The sequence below is a fragment of the Pongo abelii genome, chromosome 3 (assembly GCF_028885655.2).
Source record: "Pongo abelii isolate AG06213 chromosome 3, NHGRI_mPonAbe1-v2.0_pri, whole genome shotgun sequence".
NCBI classification, from domain to species: domain Eukaryota; kingdom Metazoa; phylum Chordata; class Mammalia; order Primates; family Hominidae; genus Pongo; species Pongo abelii.
The window spans coordinates 111,356,817-111,376,140 of record NC_071988.2 but is presented as its reverse complement, the minus strand read 5'-3'; the positions used below and the strand labels follow the sequence as shown (position 1 = coordinate 111,376,140).

Sequence of the window (19,324 nt, the reverse complement as noted above, 5' to 3'; positions counted from 1 at the left end):
ACTATCAAATTCTTCTAGAACAAAAAATTACAAAGCTTTCTGAGCCAGAGCCTTGCTTTCTAACTTGATCCCACTTAGGACTTAAGTAATATTTGTTGAATCAAGTTGAAAAATTATGAATCATTATAACTTTCCAATAATATTCATAATTCTAAAAATAAATCATTTGGGTCCTAAAACAAAAACTGCTTTAAAAAGTTTTAGCACAACATTTTAAGCTAATATGACCATGAATACTAGAAATTATCTTATGTCTTTATTGTAGCATCCATCAAGGAAGGTGTTTTACAAAGATCCTCTTGAGGTAAATCTGCAATTTCACATTTTCAAACAAATTTCCTAGTTCAAGTAAATGACTAAATACACATACACATGATTGTGTACAAGCAGTTTCTTAGTTGACAATAAAGTCACTGAGTTTAGGTTATATATAAAAGGTAGTGTTGATGTCTCATTATTATTCAGATGATGATTTGGGATAGTAAGTATTTTTTATAACTTCCAATTTATTTTGGCAGGCCTGGAAAATGCAATCGTATGCTAACGTCCACATCAGATGTGCTTATCCTCCTGTCTCTTTTGTTTCTTCTTGATATTCTCTCCCGACTTCTCTCTCTCCAGTTATGCTTTAGAAGTTGCTGTTCCTCTGACTCTGCTCTTACATGAGTCCCCTGGCTCAGCTCACCCACACCCAGAGTTTCCAAACACCATTTTCATGCCACTATCTCTCAAATCTAAATTTCCACGCAAATTTCGAATCTTAACACTCGTTTAAGATTATAAAGTCTGGAAAAGAATTCTGAAAGGAAGGTTCATTAACTGTAAAACAATTGTTTACTTTTTTGTAAAAAGTAAAAAAATAAGTGTAGTTTAGAACTTTTATCATTCTGGCACAATATGCGATCATTTTTTTTCATTGATTGCTTTATTTCTCCAAACACTGTGTCACAATTTTACTGGTAATTTGATTTTAGGGTAAAGACACTTGAGTTTAGATTTATTAATATTGATATCAATGGAGTTTCATATGACATTTTCCCCTAAAACAATGCTGTCAACATAATCGGAATTAAAAAGTTCAAATTAGGTTTATATCCTAAAATAATAATTATTTATTTGGAGAGCCCATTTTAAGCTATGTATAGTAAAACTGGCAATTAAATACTTAAAGTATGTTTTTCAGACTTCATATGCAGTTAGTATATTACACAGCTATTATTTCTATGCTGTGATTTTTGTCAGGATAAAAATATCATGTTCACTTAGATCATTCCATAGCAAATTTACAATCTGTAATTTAATAATCCTGGCACCTTCCTTTTCATGTTTGATAATCAATAAGTTACAAAATAATACTATTGTGTACAATTTTAAACTCATAGTTAATGACCAGTACAAAAATATATGTTTATTGCATTTAATTTACAGACAAGTTAAGAATCAAATTTCGTTTCAAATCCTTGGTGTCAAAGAAATCGTCTGTTGTTGGGAAGTAGCTCCTGTGATTCTTGCTTGGGAAAGAACCCAAGCATAGGCAGTGACTATGTCAATGGAACCTGGAATTCCATCCCATTTCCTTTTTCATGTCAGAGCAAATGTTAGACATTTTGGTTCAGAGAATGTGATCATTAAACGTCTGGGTTTCTGACAGTGCACCTTAGATAACCTGGCTACTTTACTGAGGACAAGGTGACGGAAAAGGTTGTCAATTTTGTCAGCATTCGCTCTTTAGCTGTCATCATTCTTCCATATGAAGGGAATCATATGGAAATCTGGGGGAGTCTGTTCTTCTCCCAGAGAGCCATGAACAAAAAGTAGTTCATTTACTATTCCCTTTAACACTGTTATGTTTTATTGACACAAATTGGGAAGGCCATCCCCAGCAGACAGGCCTCCTAACCAATTCTGAACACAAACAATATCTTTAAGATAATCTGCAGAAAAGAGTGAACATAGTAGGCCAGAGACTGATATCTTTAGAAAGGCCTACTTGGAAGGTTTTGCCATTGGTTAGCATCTGGGAACTTGACTTCTCTCCATTCCCTAACTGGTAAGTGTCATTCACCATGCCCAGACTCTCTGTACAAACAATATGATTTATGCTGAATATCTGCTTCCCTTCTGAGAGTCTGGAGTTTTGGTATGTCCTAGGCAGAGGATGCTTATGTGACCAGCCCCCAATAAAACTCTTGAGTGCTGAGTATCTGATGGGCTTGTATGGGCAGAATTAATGTACACGTTACTAATTTTGTGTATGTGTATGTGACTGGAAAAAAAGAGCACACAGAAATGTTGTCCTTCATGGGAGGGATAAACATAAAAAATCCTGTGCCTAAATTTCTCCAGACTCTGCCTGTATCTTTTTCCTTAGCTGATCCTATTATGAACTTTTTGCCATAAGCCACAGCTGTGAACACTATGGATATGCCAGATCCTATGAGCACTTCTATTGAATTACCAAATGCGTACATGTTTTTTGGGGACTTCTAAAACACATCTAAATTCTAAATTGAAGCAGGTAGCTTTCAAAATTTAACCGGCTTATATTCAGCCATTTTGTACAGAAGATAACCTATTAGTTATCTTGAGGTATATTTGAAAATATTTTATAATATGGAAAATCATATAAATAGTAGAAAATCGCTTGGAGAAAACCATTCTTTGACACTTATTTTCAGTGCTTATCAATGCACATGTTTTTACACAGTCTTTATATTTTGTATCCTATTCTTTTTGATTTATCATTGTATGATAACCATAAGCTAAGTTATAAGCATATGCGGAGTTTAAAACAAAGTGACTTATCAAAGTAATAATAAGTAACAATGAAATGCTGTAAGTTTGTAAATTATGTTGATACATGGAAATAATTATATATCAAATATTAAGTGAAAATGTTGAGAAAATAAAAACATATACATTGAATATAGCTAAGAAAACTGCATCATATAGTAATAACTTAATAATACACTATCTCAGATTATATTCTTGATTCTCAAAATAAACTTATAAGGTTTGTATGTTATTCTTATTTTATAAATGAGGAAAGAAAGGCCTAGAAAAATAAATGACTTATTACAAATAAATATATTGCCAGGCAGGACTTGAACCCTGGTGTCTTGATTCCAAATTTAGGGCTCATTAGTCATCACAGCTGCCTCTATGAAGAGTCACAAAATTTAGAAATTGTTTCAATGTAATATAAGACAGTTAAATATTCACTAGGTCCTCATTTTTTTCTCTTTTAAATAGCATATATTCACATCAATGATAATTTTTAAAATTACATTTTAAAACACTACCACATGTTTTATAGAAAGTAATCTTTCTTGGGAGTACAGGAATAATTATTAATAAGAGAGGTTTATGAAGGAGAGCTAAATTGATAAACATTAGAGAAAAAGTTGAAATAAAAAGCCAATGGTTTTACAAGCAGGAGGTGCACATGCTCAGCAGTGAGCTGCTGACATTGTGTTAAGGCAGGATTCAGCTTCTTTTGGAAGGGCAAGCAGCCAAAAGCTCTCTGAAGGGGTAAGTCTGCCAATTGCTGTACAAACAAATCTTCAAAGATGAAATAAAAACCTCTTGGTGTCTATTAGAATATTGTTTAGAAACAAATCAAATATTTAGCAATTGAACCAGAATAGCTTATCATCAGTTGCCTACTAGGAATCAGAAATAGCATGAATGAATGTAGGAATGGCTCAAAAGGAAGTGGCAGGGATGAGTATTATGAATTTTGTCCTTCTTCTTCGTCAGTCAAAGGAAGACCTTGTGACTATCTGATGGTGACTTTCAATAAGTACCCACTGGCCATATCCCAAAAAAGCCAAACTGAAAAGTAGCACCTCTACTTCCTCATGTGCAGAAACAAATTGTCAGTATTTGGATCTTCAAGAAAAGAAACTCCCCAAAAATATCAGCTCCGGCCATATGGAATATTCAGATATGGCCAGACTGAAGAACATATGATGCATGAAACAGAAACAGAAAGAAGAGAAAGGCATGTGAACACACTCTATAATTTCTTTGAGCATGTGGTTGAGGACTGAGCCCTGAGTCTAGCTGGCCAGAAGCCAAGCTCTATCACTTACTAGTTGAATGACCTTAGGCAGGATACTTTAGTTAATGTCTCTGAGGGTCAGTTTACTCATTTTCAGAATAAATAATAATACTTACCTCACAGGTATTGTTAAATGAAGTTATGAATATTTGGAATTTTCACAGTGCCTGAGATATAGTAAATGTTAATGAATACTAACCAATGTCATATTATTACAGTATTCATATTATGAGGCTTCAAAGTAAGTTATCAGTTATTAAAATTAAGATTAAAACACTATATTTATATTGCTTTTTTCTATATACTGTACTTATTTTGCAAATGATGGCAGCTAGAATCTGAATAATATGACTCTGAGATTCATAAGATGATGATAAATTATCTTCTGGCTTTAGTTATGTGGGAGAGCAATGTGGCTGTATAATACTTATATAATATCAAAGGTGAAATGAAACAGCCAAATTTAAAGTGTGTCCCACCCCTGGTATAAAACAGGGTATCAAAAGTAGTAGTTTATTCTGCAATCATTCTATTCTTACAGGAGAACTTAGCCTGAGTCCACTGGTTTCATCATCTTTCATAGACCTTACCTGCTGAGCTGCCCAATGAATGACATCTGTTCTATGGCCCATGGAAGTATGGCTGGCTTAATGGGCATGCAAATCTATGCACCCGCTTAAAAGGGTCCCATACATTATGTTGGTGGCCCAGCCTGGCATAAAAGGAATATCTACCTTGCACATGGGAATTAGGTCAGTATATCTTTATTACCTTGGCATCATTATTGGTATCTTTGCTTAAATAAAATAAAGAACTTTAATAGTTATTTTTGGTAGACAGGAACATAAAAAGGTCTACTCTCAGTAAATAAAGGAACAGGAAGCAATGTTATCAAAGCCTTATTGGAAAATCAGAATCAAAACTGAGTTATTTCCTATTATTAGCCTATTAAGCCCAATATTGAGTCAATCACAATAAATACCTAGATACAATTTTTATAATGTCCTAACATGCATTTGTTATATTATCAAACTTTGCAAGTTCTTACGTTCTATAAATGTTTTTCCTCAATTTATTTGAGGCTATTTCAATTTTATACTTACTATGAAAATAGCATATATATATATATGTATATGTTTAAAAAATGACATAGCTTGCCTGGTGTATGGTCACACATGCTGTATAGCTAATTGAAGATCATGATGAAGTGTCCACATGAAGACCAATAATGGAAATAGTATGGAAAAAGCAACTCCTTATATTTCCCAAAATTGTTATTGTAAGAACATCTTATATTGAGATACTATCTTTCTCTGGGAAACATATACGTCTAAATAGTTTCTTCTATGTTCCTACAGAAGTAAAATTAGTTCTATTAGGTCAGCTTACTCTGGAGGAGTCATAAATAAATATACTAATTTTATTTAAATAGTGGAGATAATTCAACTCTATTATTCTGTTATTTTTAATATTATCAAAACATTCATACATTAAATATGAAGTCATATTATGTTAGAATAATGATCATCCTTTGTAATTAAAAAGGAATAAAGTACAAAATTCATACAAATGGGCTATAATTTAACAGCAGACTCATATGAGAAAAACACAGCCATTTCTTTTTCTAAGAATGAATAACTAGTCATATTTAGAAAAGATTATTCAATATTACTTATATGACAACCATATTCATAAAACACTTCTTTCATACAGAGTTACTATTATGCAATTTATATGCACCACACAATTCCTCTTTCTTCCCAAATACATGCTTCTTCCTTGGTGTTTAGAACATCTGTTAATGGTACCACTATTCTGTCATTTCCCAAATTCAAAACATCGGGAAAGTCTATATCTCTCTCTTCTCCAAGTGTCATGCATTAAGTCTGTGAACAGATCGTGGTGTTTTTACAGTGATGCAGTCTTCAGCATATCTCTACTAAGCACCTCAGCAAATCACCTATTGCAATCTCATCACTTAAAAGGAAGAAACTAAGGCCTAGAGAGGTGAACTTTTTACCTAGTGCTATTAACTAACACAGAAACTTACTAATACATCTAGGACCAGAATCAAGATTTGATGTTCCTCAAATCATTTTTCTTGCCACTCTCCCTCTGTTTCTGTTGATGGGAACTTTCCAACATTTCTCACATCTGCCTTAGAGCTTCCTCTATGGCTCTTGCCAATATTTATTCAGTAACATCCCTAATATCACCCCTGCAATCACACTACACACTATTGCTAGCTTCATGCTTCTGAGTTGCAGCTCTTATCACAACCAATCCACTGATACCAATTTTCAGACACCCTACTCTTTACAAAATCTTGTCTAAGTACTTAGCTTGGCATTGATGGCCTTCTATGATTTACCCAAATCTATTTCCTGAACACTCATTGTCAGATGATCATTCAACAGATATTTACTGAGTTCCTATTGCATATCAGATATGCCAAAATGCCAAAATAAGTAAGTCTGGTCTATTAAAGATCTCCTTGCCTAATAGCTTTGTTTAATTACTTGTGCAAAGCAAATTGTTCCATAGGAGCAAATTTAATTATTTTATAGAGGGCTAGTCAGAAAAATTTTAAAAACATATAGCCAAATATACACTAGAAATATTTGTTTTGTATTGATAACTAAAATACTGTAAGATAGATTCAGATTTAAATAATGTCAGTGATCTTCACAACTTGACTATCTACTCAAGTTCAAGTATGTAGTTTTATGTTTAATGGTCTTGCTCAACTGTACAGATCTATTAAATATCATTTAAGTAAAAAGAGAGATTAAAAGTTACTTTTCAGTAACAGCTTACCAGGATATATTATGTTGTCTGTGTTTCTTTGAGTCCGGCCTACCAGGACTGTGGTAAGATTTACCGTTGGTTTCTTAAGTGCATTAATTTTCTTTGGCAATGATTTTACTTGCTTCTGAGACTTGACAACATTTGCCAGATCACCAGGCAACGATCGATCTATACAACAAGTTAAATTAGATAGGACAGCTTGAGTTTTTATTTGAATTATTGGCTCCAAAAATTCTGTTAGACCTTTCTGAAGAAGTTGAATATCTGGCAGGGAATGTTTTATCCACTTAGGGATGGTAGCATTCAGTTCTGACACACTTGTAGAAGCATTGTGACACATTGTTAAAACTTCGTGGAGAGTTTTGTTAAGCGAAAAGAAGTTAATTGAAAGATGGATAGATTTTGCTTCCAATGCCTTAAATCTGGAATTTAATACTTGCAGTTGAAGAGCCTGATCTCTCTCATTTGTAACCACACTGCCTTTTTTAAGTGAAATATAATAAGGTATGAGCGTCTGGGTAACTTTAGATTCAATGTCTTGCAACCGAGTTTCAAAATTTTTGGAAATCTTGGTGGTTAAGAGTAGTTTTTCTTCCAAATGACTCATATTTTGCTGGTATTTTCTCACTTGGGAAGTGGTTTCATCGAACATTTGATACATCTTTTGGAAGTTGGACTGATTTAGTTTCTCATCTCTAGGAATACCTGCAAGGGTCTTGGCAACTTGCAAAACAAAGTTATATCTCTGATTGTCATTGACCAAAGTCTGAATAGAATCATTCAGACGTTGGAACTGAGGAATAAATGTCAAAATAGTTTCCATATCGGAGGTACATTTATGATGGATCTCACTATTATCTTTAATAGTACTTAAAGTCTCTTTTAGGGCATAGTTATCTTGAATGAAATCAATAGCATTATTTATAATAGTCATTGTCTTATTTAGGCCATCTTCCATTTCTAAGGCATATTCATTGATACGTCTTTCTAAGGCATCATCATGACTCTGTACTTCATTTCTAAGTAAGTTGTGTCTTTTTGTAAGTTCTTTGATAATAAAATTTAGACTATTGACAGCACTAGTCAGATTTTCTATCTTTTTCCTTATCACTATTGCTTCCTTTGGTTGTTCATATGTCATTGTCTGTCTGAGTGATGCTCCCTGCTCAAGCAAGGGTTGAAGGATCTCCATATCATAAGTCAAATCATTTAGTTGCTCACTCATTTTGTCCATCTTATTGTCCATTGGAAAGAGAACTTCAGCCAATGTTTGATTTAACACATGTAAATTCTCTTCTGTGTCCTTAAGTTGAAATTTAAAATCATTTCTGCATTTGGATAACATGTCTTTACATTCACCTCTGAGAGACTCTTTCTCCATCTCCAAAGAGATGGTGAGATTGTTAATCTTGCTTTCTTGAATGTGCAAATCTTCAAACATTTGCAGCATCATCAAACTCTGCTTCTTTACATTCTCATGTAAAGTAGACATATACTTAGTGACATTATTGCTAACTGACTCAGCAGCTGGAACATTCTTCTGATCTGATACCTGTTCAGTTGATAAAAGCTGCTCATGTACTTCCTTCAATTTAGAAAGAGTTTTATTGAGGGATTCATAATACAGAATGCTTCTTGAGTGTTCCTGTTCTAGAGCACCTTCTAAATGAGTCTGCTTTACTTCTAGTTCTTTAATAGGCTTCTCACATGTAAGAGTCATTTCTTGCCTTACATTCACAATGTGATTCCTTAGATCTACTATATCAGTCAAAGTGGGCCGATTCTCTTGCACTAAAACAAACTTTTGCTGGGCTGCTATTGAAACCACAGATTCATTAACTTTTTGAATTCTTTGCCTGGTGCTTTCGAGGTCCTCTGATAGACTTGATACAGTCTTGAAGAGCTGTGCTACAGTCTCTTGCACGTCATTTTGAAAAATTTTAAATTGTTCTCTTACTATGTCTCTTATCAGTACATTAATGCTTTTGGATTTTAGACCTAGAGAAAGAAATAATTAATAATACATAGTTTTAATTATATGAGACTTTAAGCATCTCTAAAAGATAAAAAGTTTGAAATTAAACATTTATAACATGTAATAATAAAAATACCTCTTAACTACATTTACTTATAAAATTTTAAAAATTACTATAATTTATAAAAGGTGACCAATTCCTGGAATAATAAATCTGAGAGGAGAAATCACTTGCAAAACGTACTAGAACACACTAAAACCATAAAACTAAGGTCCTTTGGATGAAAGACATGAGGGAACTACTACTGACTTCAGTAATACACCCTTGTGTACAATAATTCTAGGTCTAGTTTTAGTTTTGTATGAAAATAAATGGCTTTGGCCTTTCTGCCTTAGTAAATAATACCTGGTGTTAGCTCATGACTGTGTTATTAGGTTTCTAGTAATTAAGTTGCAGAGCTTATGCTTTGAGCTTATAAAAGCTAATAAATTGACTGCAGGGAAAAACCTTAATGATATTCTCAAATTAGGAAAAATGAAGTAATATTCATAAGATTTAATAGTGTTTTATAATAATAATAAAATAATAATAATGAGATTTGGGGATTTCAAAATTAAGTCTTCCTCCAACGAAAATAGGAATTCAAGATACACTTGACATATTATGATAGCATGACATTAATTTTTAACAAAAAGAGAAGAGAAAACTTGCAAGTAATGAAACACATAGGACTATCTCAAATATTAGAAAACATGGATTAATCATAAGCCATAATCGTGGTAGTCTTTAAATGTAGCATGAAAAAAAAGGAACAGGAAAAGTGTACTGGACTATTCACAACTATTAATATTCATAACTATTTAGAATAGAAAATGACTATTTAAAATATAAAAAAACTTGCCTACAAAGAAAACAGAAAAGATACATATACTAAAGATATATTTATAATATCTAGTGATGAAGTACACATAACTGGAAGATATGTCCATTAAAATTCAAAATATAATTAATATGGTTTGGCTGTGTCCCCACCCAAATCTCATCTTGAATCGTACCTCCCATAATCCCCACATGTTGTGAGAGAGACCCAGTGGAAGGTAATTGAATCACGGGGGTGGGTTTTTTCCCATGCTGTTCTCATGATAGTAAGTGAGTTCTCACAAGATCTGATGGTTTTATAAAGGGCAGTTCCCCTGCACATGCTGTCTTGCTTGTTGCCATGTAAGATGTGGCTTTGTTCTTTCTTTGCCTTCTGCCACAATTGTGAAGCTCCCCCAGCCATGTGGAACTGTGAGTCCATTAAACCTATTTTTCTTTATAAATTACCCAGTCTTGGGTATTTCTTCATAACAGCATAAAAATGGACTAATATAGCTGTTACCAGTAGAGTGGGGTATGGTTATCAATAGAGTGGGATACTGCTATTAAGGCACCTGAAAATGTGGAAGCAACTTTGGAACTGGGTAACAGGCAGAGGTGGGAACAGTTTGGAGGGCTCTGAAGAAGACAGAAATATGTCAGAAAATTTGGAGCTTCCTGGAGACTTGTTGAATGGTTTTGACCAAAAAGTCCAGGCTGAGGTGGTCTCAGATGGAGATGAGGAACATATTGGGAATTGGAGCAAAGGTGATTCTTGATATGCTTTAGCAAAGAGACTGGTGGCATTTTGCCCCTGCCCTAGAGATCTGTGGAACTTTGAACTTGAGAAAAAATGATTTAGGATATCTGGCAGAAGAAATTTCTAAGCAGCAGAGAGTTCAAGATATCACTTGGGTGCTCTCAAAAGCATTCAGTTTTATTAATTCACAAAGATAAGGCTTGGAATTGGAGGTTATGTTTAAAAGGGAAGCAGAGCATAAAAGTTCAAAAATTTGCAAGCTGATGATGAAATAGAAAAGAAAAAAAACCTCATTTTCTGAGGAGAAATTCAAGCTGGTGGCAGAAATTTGCATAAGTAATAAAGAGAGCCAAATGTTAATTGCCAAGAAAATGGAGAAAATGCCTCCAGAGCATGTCAGAGCTCTTCCCAGCAGTGCCTCCCATCACCAGCTGGGAAGCCTAGGAGGAAAAAATAGTTTCATGGGGGTCTTGCTGCTTTGTGCTGTTTCAAGACTTGGTGCTCTGTGTCCCAACCATGGCTAAAACGGACCAATGTATAGTTCAGGCCATTGTTTCAGAGGGTGCAAGCCCCAAGCCTTGGTGGCTTACATGTGGTGTTGGGCTTGCAGGTGCAGAGAAGTCAAGAATTGAGGTTTGGGAAACTCCACCTAGATTTCAGAGGATGTATGAAAACATATGGATGTCCAGCCAGGGGCAGAGCCTTCATAGAGAACCTCTTCTAGGGTGGTGCAGAAGGGAAATGTGGGGTGGGACCCCCCACACAGAGTCTCCACTTGGGCACTGCCTAGTGGAGCTGTGAGAAGAGGGCTACCGTCCTGCAGACCCCAGAATGGTAGATTCACTGACAGCTTGCACTGTGCATGAGAAAAAGCCACAGACCTTCAAAATCAGCCCACGGAAGCAGCTGGGAGAGAGGCTGTACCCTGCAAAGCCACAGGGATGGAGCTGCCCACCACCATGGGGACCCACCTCTTGCATCAGTGTGACATGGATGTGAGACAAGGAGATCATTTCGGAGCTTTAAGATTTGACTGCTCCACTGGATTTTGGACTTGCATGAGGCCTGTAGCCCCTTCGTTTTGGCCAATGTCTCCCATTTGGAATGGGTGTATTTACCCAATGCCTGTGCCTGCATTATATCTAGGAAGTAACTAATTTGCTTTTGATTTTACAGGTTCATAGACAGAAGGGACTTGCCTTGTCTCAGATGAGATTTCGGACTGTGGACTTTTGAGTTAATGCTGAAATGAAGGAAGACTTTGGGGGACTGTTGGGAAGGCATGATTGGTTTTGAAATGTGAGGACATGAGATTTGGAAGGGGCCAGGGGTGAAATAATATGGTTTGGCATTGTCCTGACCCAAATCTCATCTTGAATTGTAGTTTCCGTAATACCCATGCATTGTGGGAGGGATCCAGTGGGAGATAAATTGAATCATGGGGAGGGGTTTTTCCCATGCTGTTCTCATGATAGTGAGTAAGTCTCACAAGATCTGATGGTTTTATAAAGGGCAGTTCCCCTGCACATGCTCTCTTGCCTGCCACCATGTAAGATGTGGCTTTGCTCCTTCTTCACCTTCTGCCTTGATTGTGAGGCCTCCCCAGCCATGTGGAACTGTGAGTCCATTAAACCTCTTTTTCTATATAAATTACCCTGTCTTAGGTTTTTTTTTTATAGCAATATGAAAATGGACTAACACAATAATCAATGACTATAATGTAAAATACACACAACACAATGCAAAGCATTTTAGACAGAAAAGTCTGTACAATGGGATATTGCCATTAGTTATAGCTACTATGTAGTCTATTAAAGAAAGATCATCCTAGGATTAAAAAAATAGGCTCTACATGTCTCTATTTTGTAAGTAAGTTTTAAAAAGTACTTAACATACATGAGGGACTTACATAAAAATATGTGAAAGAGTGATTGTTAAAAATAGAATGATGTATTGTTTGAGCATCTTGATATTGACAATTTTGTACAAAAACAAAGCTGTAAATATGAAAATTTAGATGGATAAACATTTCTCTGGAAATCCTGCCGCCTAAAGATCAATGTCGCCAGATGAAAATAAAACGGAAAGATATTTTATTTTACTTTTTATAAACTTAGTGGAAACTAAAGTAAGTTTAAAAGTCCAAAGATCAATTTGTACATAATGGAAAAAAGAAAACAAAACATGAAATATAGAATAGTAATCAATATGACACACAGCCTTAAAGTACTAAGGAAAGGCTAAATGAATTAGAAAAGACTAACTAGCCACAATTAAGATAAATTATACAGAAATAGTCCTAGCTTTTGTATCAAATAACATGGATAATCACACCAGAAAGGCTTTAAAGTATTTTTCTCTTCTACATTTTGCTTAGCATTTAACCAGTCACCCATTTATTCAATAAATATTCATGAAGTACATTCTATATGCTATACAGAGTAAGTAAAATTTAGAAAATTAGATTTCTGGTCTTACAAAAAAGAATATGTAAGTATCATTGAGTGTAAGGTACTATTCAATAGTAATATTAATATTACTCTTTCTATAATAACGTTTAGTCATTTCCCATTAGTTAAAAATGATTCTACTTCTCACGACATCAAAAACTTGATGAAATATAATACAACATTTAAGGTTCAGATTAGACCTTCTTTAAATTTATAGTCTTACAGTTTTTCAAGATTGAAAAGGTATAATAAAATTTAAGCTTTATTGAATTTATTAGTTGTGGACAATGACAATAAATGTTTAACTTCAGCAAACAAAAAACTACATGCCTAAAAGTCATAATAAGAAAAACAATAAGCAAAAACCCTGCAGATAGATAAAACTCAGTACAAAATCTTCATCAACATAATTAGGAGAAAAAACAATGAAAATGAATAATATAAATTACTTTAGCTGTTAAGCTTTAACACTTTTATGGAAAAATACTTTGAAGAAAGTGCAAAATCACAGCAATGTCTGAAAAGATATTAAACATATTATTAGCTTAAAAATGTGTTTTGGGATAAGAAGCTTTTCAGATAACATTTCTACAATTTGTTACTAAACAAGCCTCTGTACAAGAATCTGATTTCCCAAGAACATGTCAAAGTGCTTTATGTTAATATTTGAATGGGCACATCATTTTAATTCTATTTGTTTATGTTTCCTGTGACTGATATGCTTCCATTTTCTTAAAAGCATATTACATTTGGTGACTTATCAGATATATTTGATATCAGATACCTTAGCATGCGCCTTCTGCAATTGTGAATGTATGGCCTTTTAATAACATTTAGGTACCTCTTAAGGTATCCACCTCCTCTTACGGAGTTGAGACATTTGATTTTCAAAAGTTTCTATGGCTACTGGCAGATTAAGCAGTGTTTTTCACCTTGGATGTAAAGTAAACTAGGGAGGAAGCTGTGGTTTCACTAGGCAAGCACAGCACCTTGGAGGTGGGTTTAGTTTTTGTTTCCTGTAAGAATATTCATTAACTACAAGCCCTCTGGTTCTTATAATTAATGACTGTGCTCAGTACACAATTAATTCCTCCTATTGCGGAGGGAGTTTCATTATTAATGCTGCTGCTGTGAGTGTGTGATTTTTCTCCTGTGTCAGTGCCAGAATCTTTGTAGTAGGCTGGTAAGTCACAAAAAAAAAACAGTTGACAGGCTAATTCTCTTAGGTCATGAGAACCAAATCTTGCTAAACAAATCTCATTCAGATGGTTATAGTCAATTACATACTGTTTCTGTTTGACTTCTTTCTCATGCTGTCACGTCAGGGGGGAAAATATTTCCTTCTCATGCTTAGCATTGGTAAGGTTGGGCCATACCAGATATGTAGGACAGGGTCTTTCTTTTAGTGGCTGAGTAGCAGCAATTATTTATATGATTAAAAAACATAATTGTCGTTGAGCTACGTAAGCATCCATACTGGTAGATGATATATTAAATATCCACCTATTTATCTTTTTTAAATCAATAGAGAAAAGATAACTTGTGAATGATAAAAATAGGGTTGTACACTGAGTTTTTTAATGAATAAAGCAAAAGGAAAAAAACCAGTAATCCTGAAACTTGCAAACAGACAAGTTTCATACAATAAACCTGATTGGGACGCTCCCAGGAATCAAACTAACCATGCCTAGAACATCCTTGCCCTACCCGAAACCTTTTTGCATGGTTAACATCAATTGAGATGGTTTCTCTTTCTAAATGCTTTCCCTGGTCTCCTTAGATTGGATTTGTTGCAAGTCTCAAGTAGTCCCATTGTATCCTGTGTATAACACTATCATAACAATTACTCACTATACGTAAATCTCTGTGGTAGGCACAATAATACACACCCCTTTCCCCCAAGGTGTCCATATGCTAATTCCCTGTATCCATGAATATGTGCCTTACATGGCAAAAGGGACTTGGCAAATGTGATTAAGTTAAGCACCTTGAGATAGAGAGATTTTTCTAATTATCCAGGTAGGTCCAACAGAATTACATGGTCAGAAAGATGCAGGGAGAACTCAACACAATGTAACTGGCTTTAAAGATGGAGGATGATGAGTCAAGAAATGCAGTGGCTTCTAGAAGCTGGGAATGGGCCTCAGTTTACAGACATCAAGAAAACAGGGACCTCAGTCCTACAACTGCAAGAAAATGAATTCTGCCAACATCTTGGATTAGCAGGAAATGGATTATCCTGTAGAGCCTCCAGAAAGAAACATAGCCTGCTTTTAAGCCCACTGTTTGAAGAGCACAAAATTCAGGCAAAGCCTATTCACATATATAAATTATTATTCTTTAATATTAATAATAGCTGGAATGTTTTAGGATATATTTAATAGATTTTACACCATAACCTAGAAAATCTGGGGGATGATGCACTTCAGATTTATCCTCAATGTCTCCATCAATAGTATTGAGACAACAATGCAACCACCTGTCTTGATCCCCTAACTGTGTCTTTATTCTTGAAGTGGATAACACAACGGAAGTAAATTAATATGACTCACTTTAACTAAAAATGAATATGTTAGGCTATAGTTAGAGACATCATGTTTATCAACCAAATGGAATATTCAGTCAAAGACTTCAGTATATATAATAAAATGTAGATATTTCAAATTATTTCAGAATTTTAGTGAATTTATATCTCATTCAAAAAATATCTTTCTTAGGTTTCCATACCACCCAAACTAAAGCAAAGATCCCAAAGTGATGTAAGAAAAGAAAAATGAATCATTTGCTTTCTGTGTTACTGAATGAATATTTTATTTTATTTTATTTTACCTTTTAGAAGAGATTGAAATTCTCTGCTTTTATCTTCGCTGACTTTTCCTTCTAGGGAGGAGTAAGTGTTCCTTACATCATTCAAAGTCAAAGAAATATTATCAATCTTCTTCTGCAGAAGAGTCAGTTTCATTGCCTGGTAGTTCACCTGGTCAGTCATTTTTTGCATCACTTCTGCATATAGAAGAGAAAATTGTGACCATTAAAAAATATATTTTGACCTATAGTTGGTATCATACTGAATGAAGAAAAACTAAAACCCTTTCTTGTGTGATCTGGAGCACAACAAAGATGCTCACTTTCACTACTATTTTTCAACAAAGCACTAGAAGCTCTAGCTAGAGCTATCAGACAAGACAAAGAAATAAAGGGCATTCAAATTGGAAAGGAAGGGGTCAAATTATCCTTGTCTGCAGATGATATGACCTTATATTTGGAAACACCTGAAGACTCCACCAAAAAACTATTAGAATGGATAAATGAATTCAGTAAAATCGCAGGATACAAAACCAACATACGAAACTCAGTAGCATTTTTATATGCCAGCAGTGAATAATCTGAGAAAGAAAAAAAAGTAATCTCATTTACAATAGCCACACACAAAGTTAAATACATAAGAATTCAATTAACCAAAGAAGTGGAAGGTCACTATAATGAAAACTATAAAACACTAATGAAAGAAATTGAAGATATGCCGTGTTTATGAATCGGAAGAATAAATATTGTTAAAATGTCCATACTATCCAAAGCAACCTACAGATTCAATGCAATCCCTATCAAAACACTAATGACATTCTTCACAGAAATACAAAAAAAAAAAATCCTAAAATTTATATGGAACAACAAAAGACCCAGAATAACCAAAGCTTACCTAAGCAAAAAGAACAACTGAAGGAACAACTGGAGGAATCATACTACCTGACTTCAAATTACAACACAGAGCTATAGTAACCAAAACAGCATGGTACTGGCATAAAAATAGACAAATAGACCAATGGAATAGAATAGAGAACCCAGAAACAAATCCACATATCTACAGTGAGCTCATTTTCAACAAAGGTGCCAAAAACATACACTAGGGAAAAGACAGTCTCTTTAATAAATGGTACTGGGGAAATTGGATGTCCATATGCAGAATAATGACTCTAGACCTCTATCTCTTACTATGCACAAAAATCAAATAAAAAAGGATTAGCTCTTTAAGTCTAAGACCTCAAAACATGAAACTACTACAAGAAAACATTGTAGTAGTCTCTAGGACATTGGTCTGAGCAAAAATTTCTTGAGTAATACCCCACAACCACAGACACTCAAAGCAAAAATGGACAGATGGGATCATATCAAGTTAAAAAGCTTCTGCACAGCAAAAGAAACAACCAACAAAGTCAAGACACAACCCACAGAATGAGAGAAAAATCTCTGCAAACCACCCATCTGACAAGCGACTAATAATCAAAATATATAAGAAGGTCAAACAAGCCTATAGGAAAACATCTGATAATCCAGTCAAAACAGGGCAAAAGATTTGAATAGACATTTGTCAAAAGAAGACATACAAATGGCAAACAGGCTTATAAAAAGGTGCTTAACATAACTGATCATCAGAGAAACTCAGACCAAAACTACCATGCGATATCATCTCACCTCAGTTAAAATGGCTTATATCCAAAAGACAGGAAATAACAAATGCTGGCAAGGATATGCAGAAAAGGGAACCACCATACCCTGTTGGTAGGAATGTAAGTTAGTACAACCACTATGGAGAACAGTTTGGAGGTTCCTCAAAAACTAAAAATAGAGCTACCATATGATCTAGCAATCCCACTTCTAGGTATACACTCAAAAGAAAGGAAATCATTATATCCAAGAAGTATCTGCACTCCCATGTATATTGCCAGCACTATTCACAATAGCCAAGATATGGAAGAAACATACATGACCATCAACAGATGAATGGATAAAGAAAATGTGGTATATATACACAATGGAGTATTATTCAGCCATAAAAAACAAAGCAACAACATGGATGGAACTGGAGATCATTATGCTAAGGGAAATAAGCCAGGAACAGAAAGACAAACATCGCATGTTCTCATATATTTGTGGGATCTAAACATCAAAACAATTGAACTCAAGGAGATAGAGAGTACAAGGATGGTTATCAGAGGATGGGAAGGATAATGGCTGATTGGAGTGAGGTGGGGGTGGTTTGCCTCCCAGGTTCAAGCGATTCCCCTGCCTCAGCCTTCCGAGTAGCTGGGACTACAGGTGCATGCCACCACGTGTGGCTAATTTTTTTTGTTTGAGTAGAGACAGGGTTTCACCATGTTGGCCAGGATGTTCTCGATCTCCTGACCTCGTGATCCACCCACCTTGGCCTCCCAAAGTGTTGGGATTACAGGCGTGAGCCACCGCACCCAGCCTAAAACCACTTAAATTTTTAATTAAAAATTAAATATATATATATTTTTAAAAAAAAATAAATAAAAATTTGTTTTTTATTTGGGTATAAAAAAATTGTTAGAGTCTGGGGCACAGTGGCTCACGGCTGTAGTCCCAGCACTTTGGGAGGCTGAGGCAGGTGGACTGCTTTGGCTCAGAGATTCAAGACTAGCCTGGGCAACATGGCTAAACTTCATCTCTACAAAAAAAAAAAAAAATTAACCAGGCATGGTGGCACATGCCTGTATTCCCAGCTGCTTGGGCACCTGAGGCAGGAGGATTGGTTGAGCTCTGGAGATGGAGGCTGCAGTGATGCGTGATCACTCCACTGCACTCCTGCCTGGGTGCAGACCCTGTCTCTAAAATAAATAAATCAATAAATAATAAAAAAGAATAGCAAAAGAAAGAATGAATAAGATCTATTTAATAGCGCCATGTGGTGACTATAGTCAATAATAATTTAATTGTACATTTTAAAATAACTAAGAGAATATAATTGGATTATTTGTAACCGAAAGGATAAATGCTTGAGGGGATGGATACCTCATTCTCCATTATATGATTATTACACATTGTGTACCTGTATCAAAACAATATATACACCTACTATGTACCCACAAAAATTGAAAGTTAAATAGATATATTTAAAAACACTTAATTTTTAATTTTTTATTTTTGAGACAGTCTCGCTCTGTCACCAGGCTGCAGTGCAGTGGCATGATCTTGGCTCACTGCAACCTCTGCCTCCCGGGTCCAAGCAATTCTCCTGCCTCAGCCTCCCAAGTAGCTAGGATTACAGGCATGCACCACCATGCTAGACTAATTTTTTTTTTATTTTAGTAGAGACGGGGTTTCACCATATAGGCCAGGATGTTTTCGATCTTCTGACCTCGTGATCCACCCGCCTCGGCCTTCCAAATTGCTGGGATTATAGGCATGAGCCACTGTGCCCAGCCTAAAACCACTTAAATTTTTAATTAAAAATTAAATATATATATATTTAAAAATCACTTACATTTCATGATAGGTTTGAAGGTAATTCAAATAAACTATATTTGCATGAATACATTTGAAAATACAAGACTATATTCATTTAGCAAATGGCAACTTGAATGTTAAGACTAAGTGTAGAAATTTG

At 34.9% G+C, this 19,324-nt stretch overlaps 1 protein-coding gene across 2 annotated transcripts in view; it reads right to left on the bottom strand.

Annotated features, from left to right (window-relative positions):
- The window catches only part of MMRN1 (multimerin 1), a 73,312-nt gene that overhangs the window by 8,706 nt on the left and 45,282 nt on the right, over window positions 1-19,324 (bottom strand). For both annotated transcript variants that reach the window (XM_054554164.2, XM_054554163.2), the window contains 2 exons: window positions 15,745-15,918; window positions 6,881-8,869 (listed from right to left, as the gene is read on the bottom strand). In XM_054554164.2, coding sequence (XP_054410139.1) covers window positions 6,881-8,869; window positions 15,745-15,918 — 2,163 coding nt within the window. The remainder of the gene's footprint in view (window positions 1-6,880; window positions 8,870-15,744; window positions 15,919-19,324) is intronic.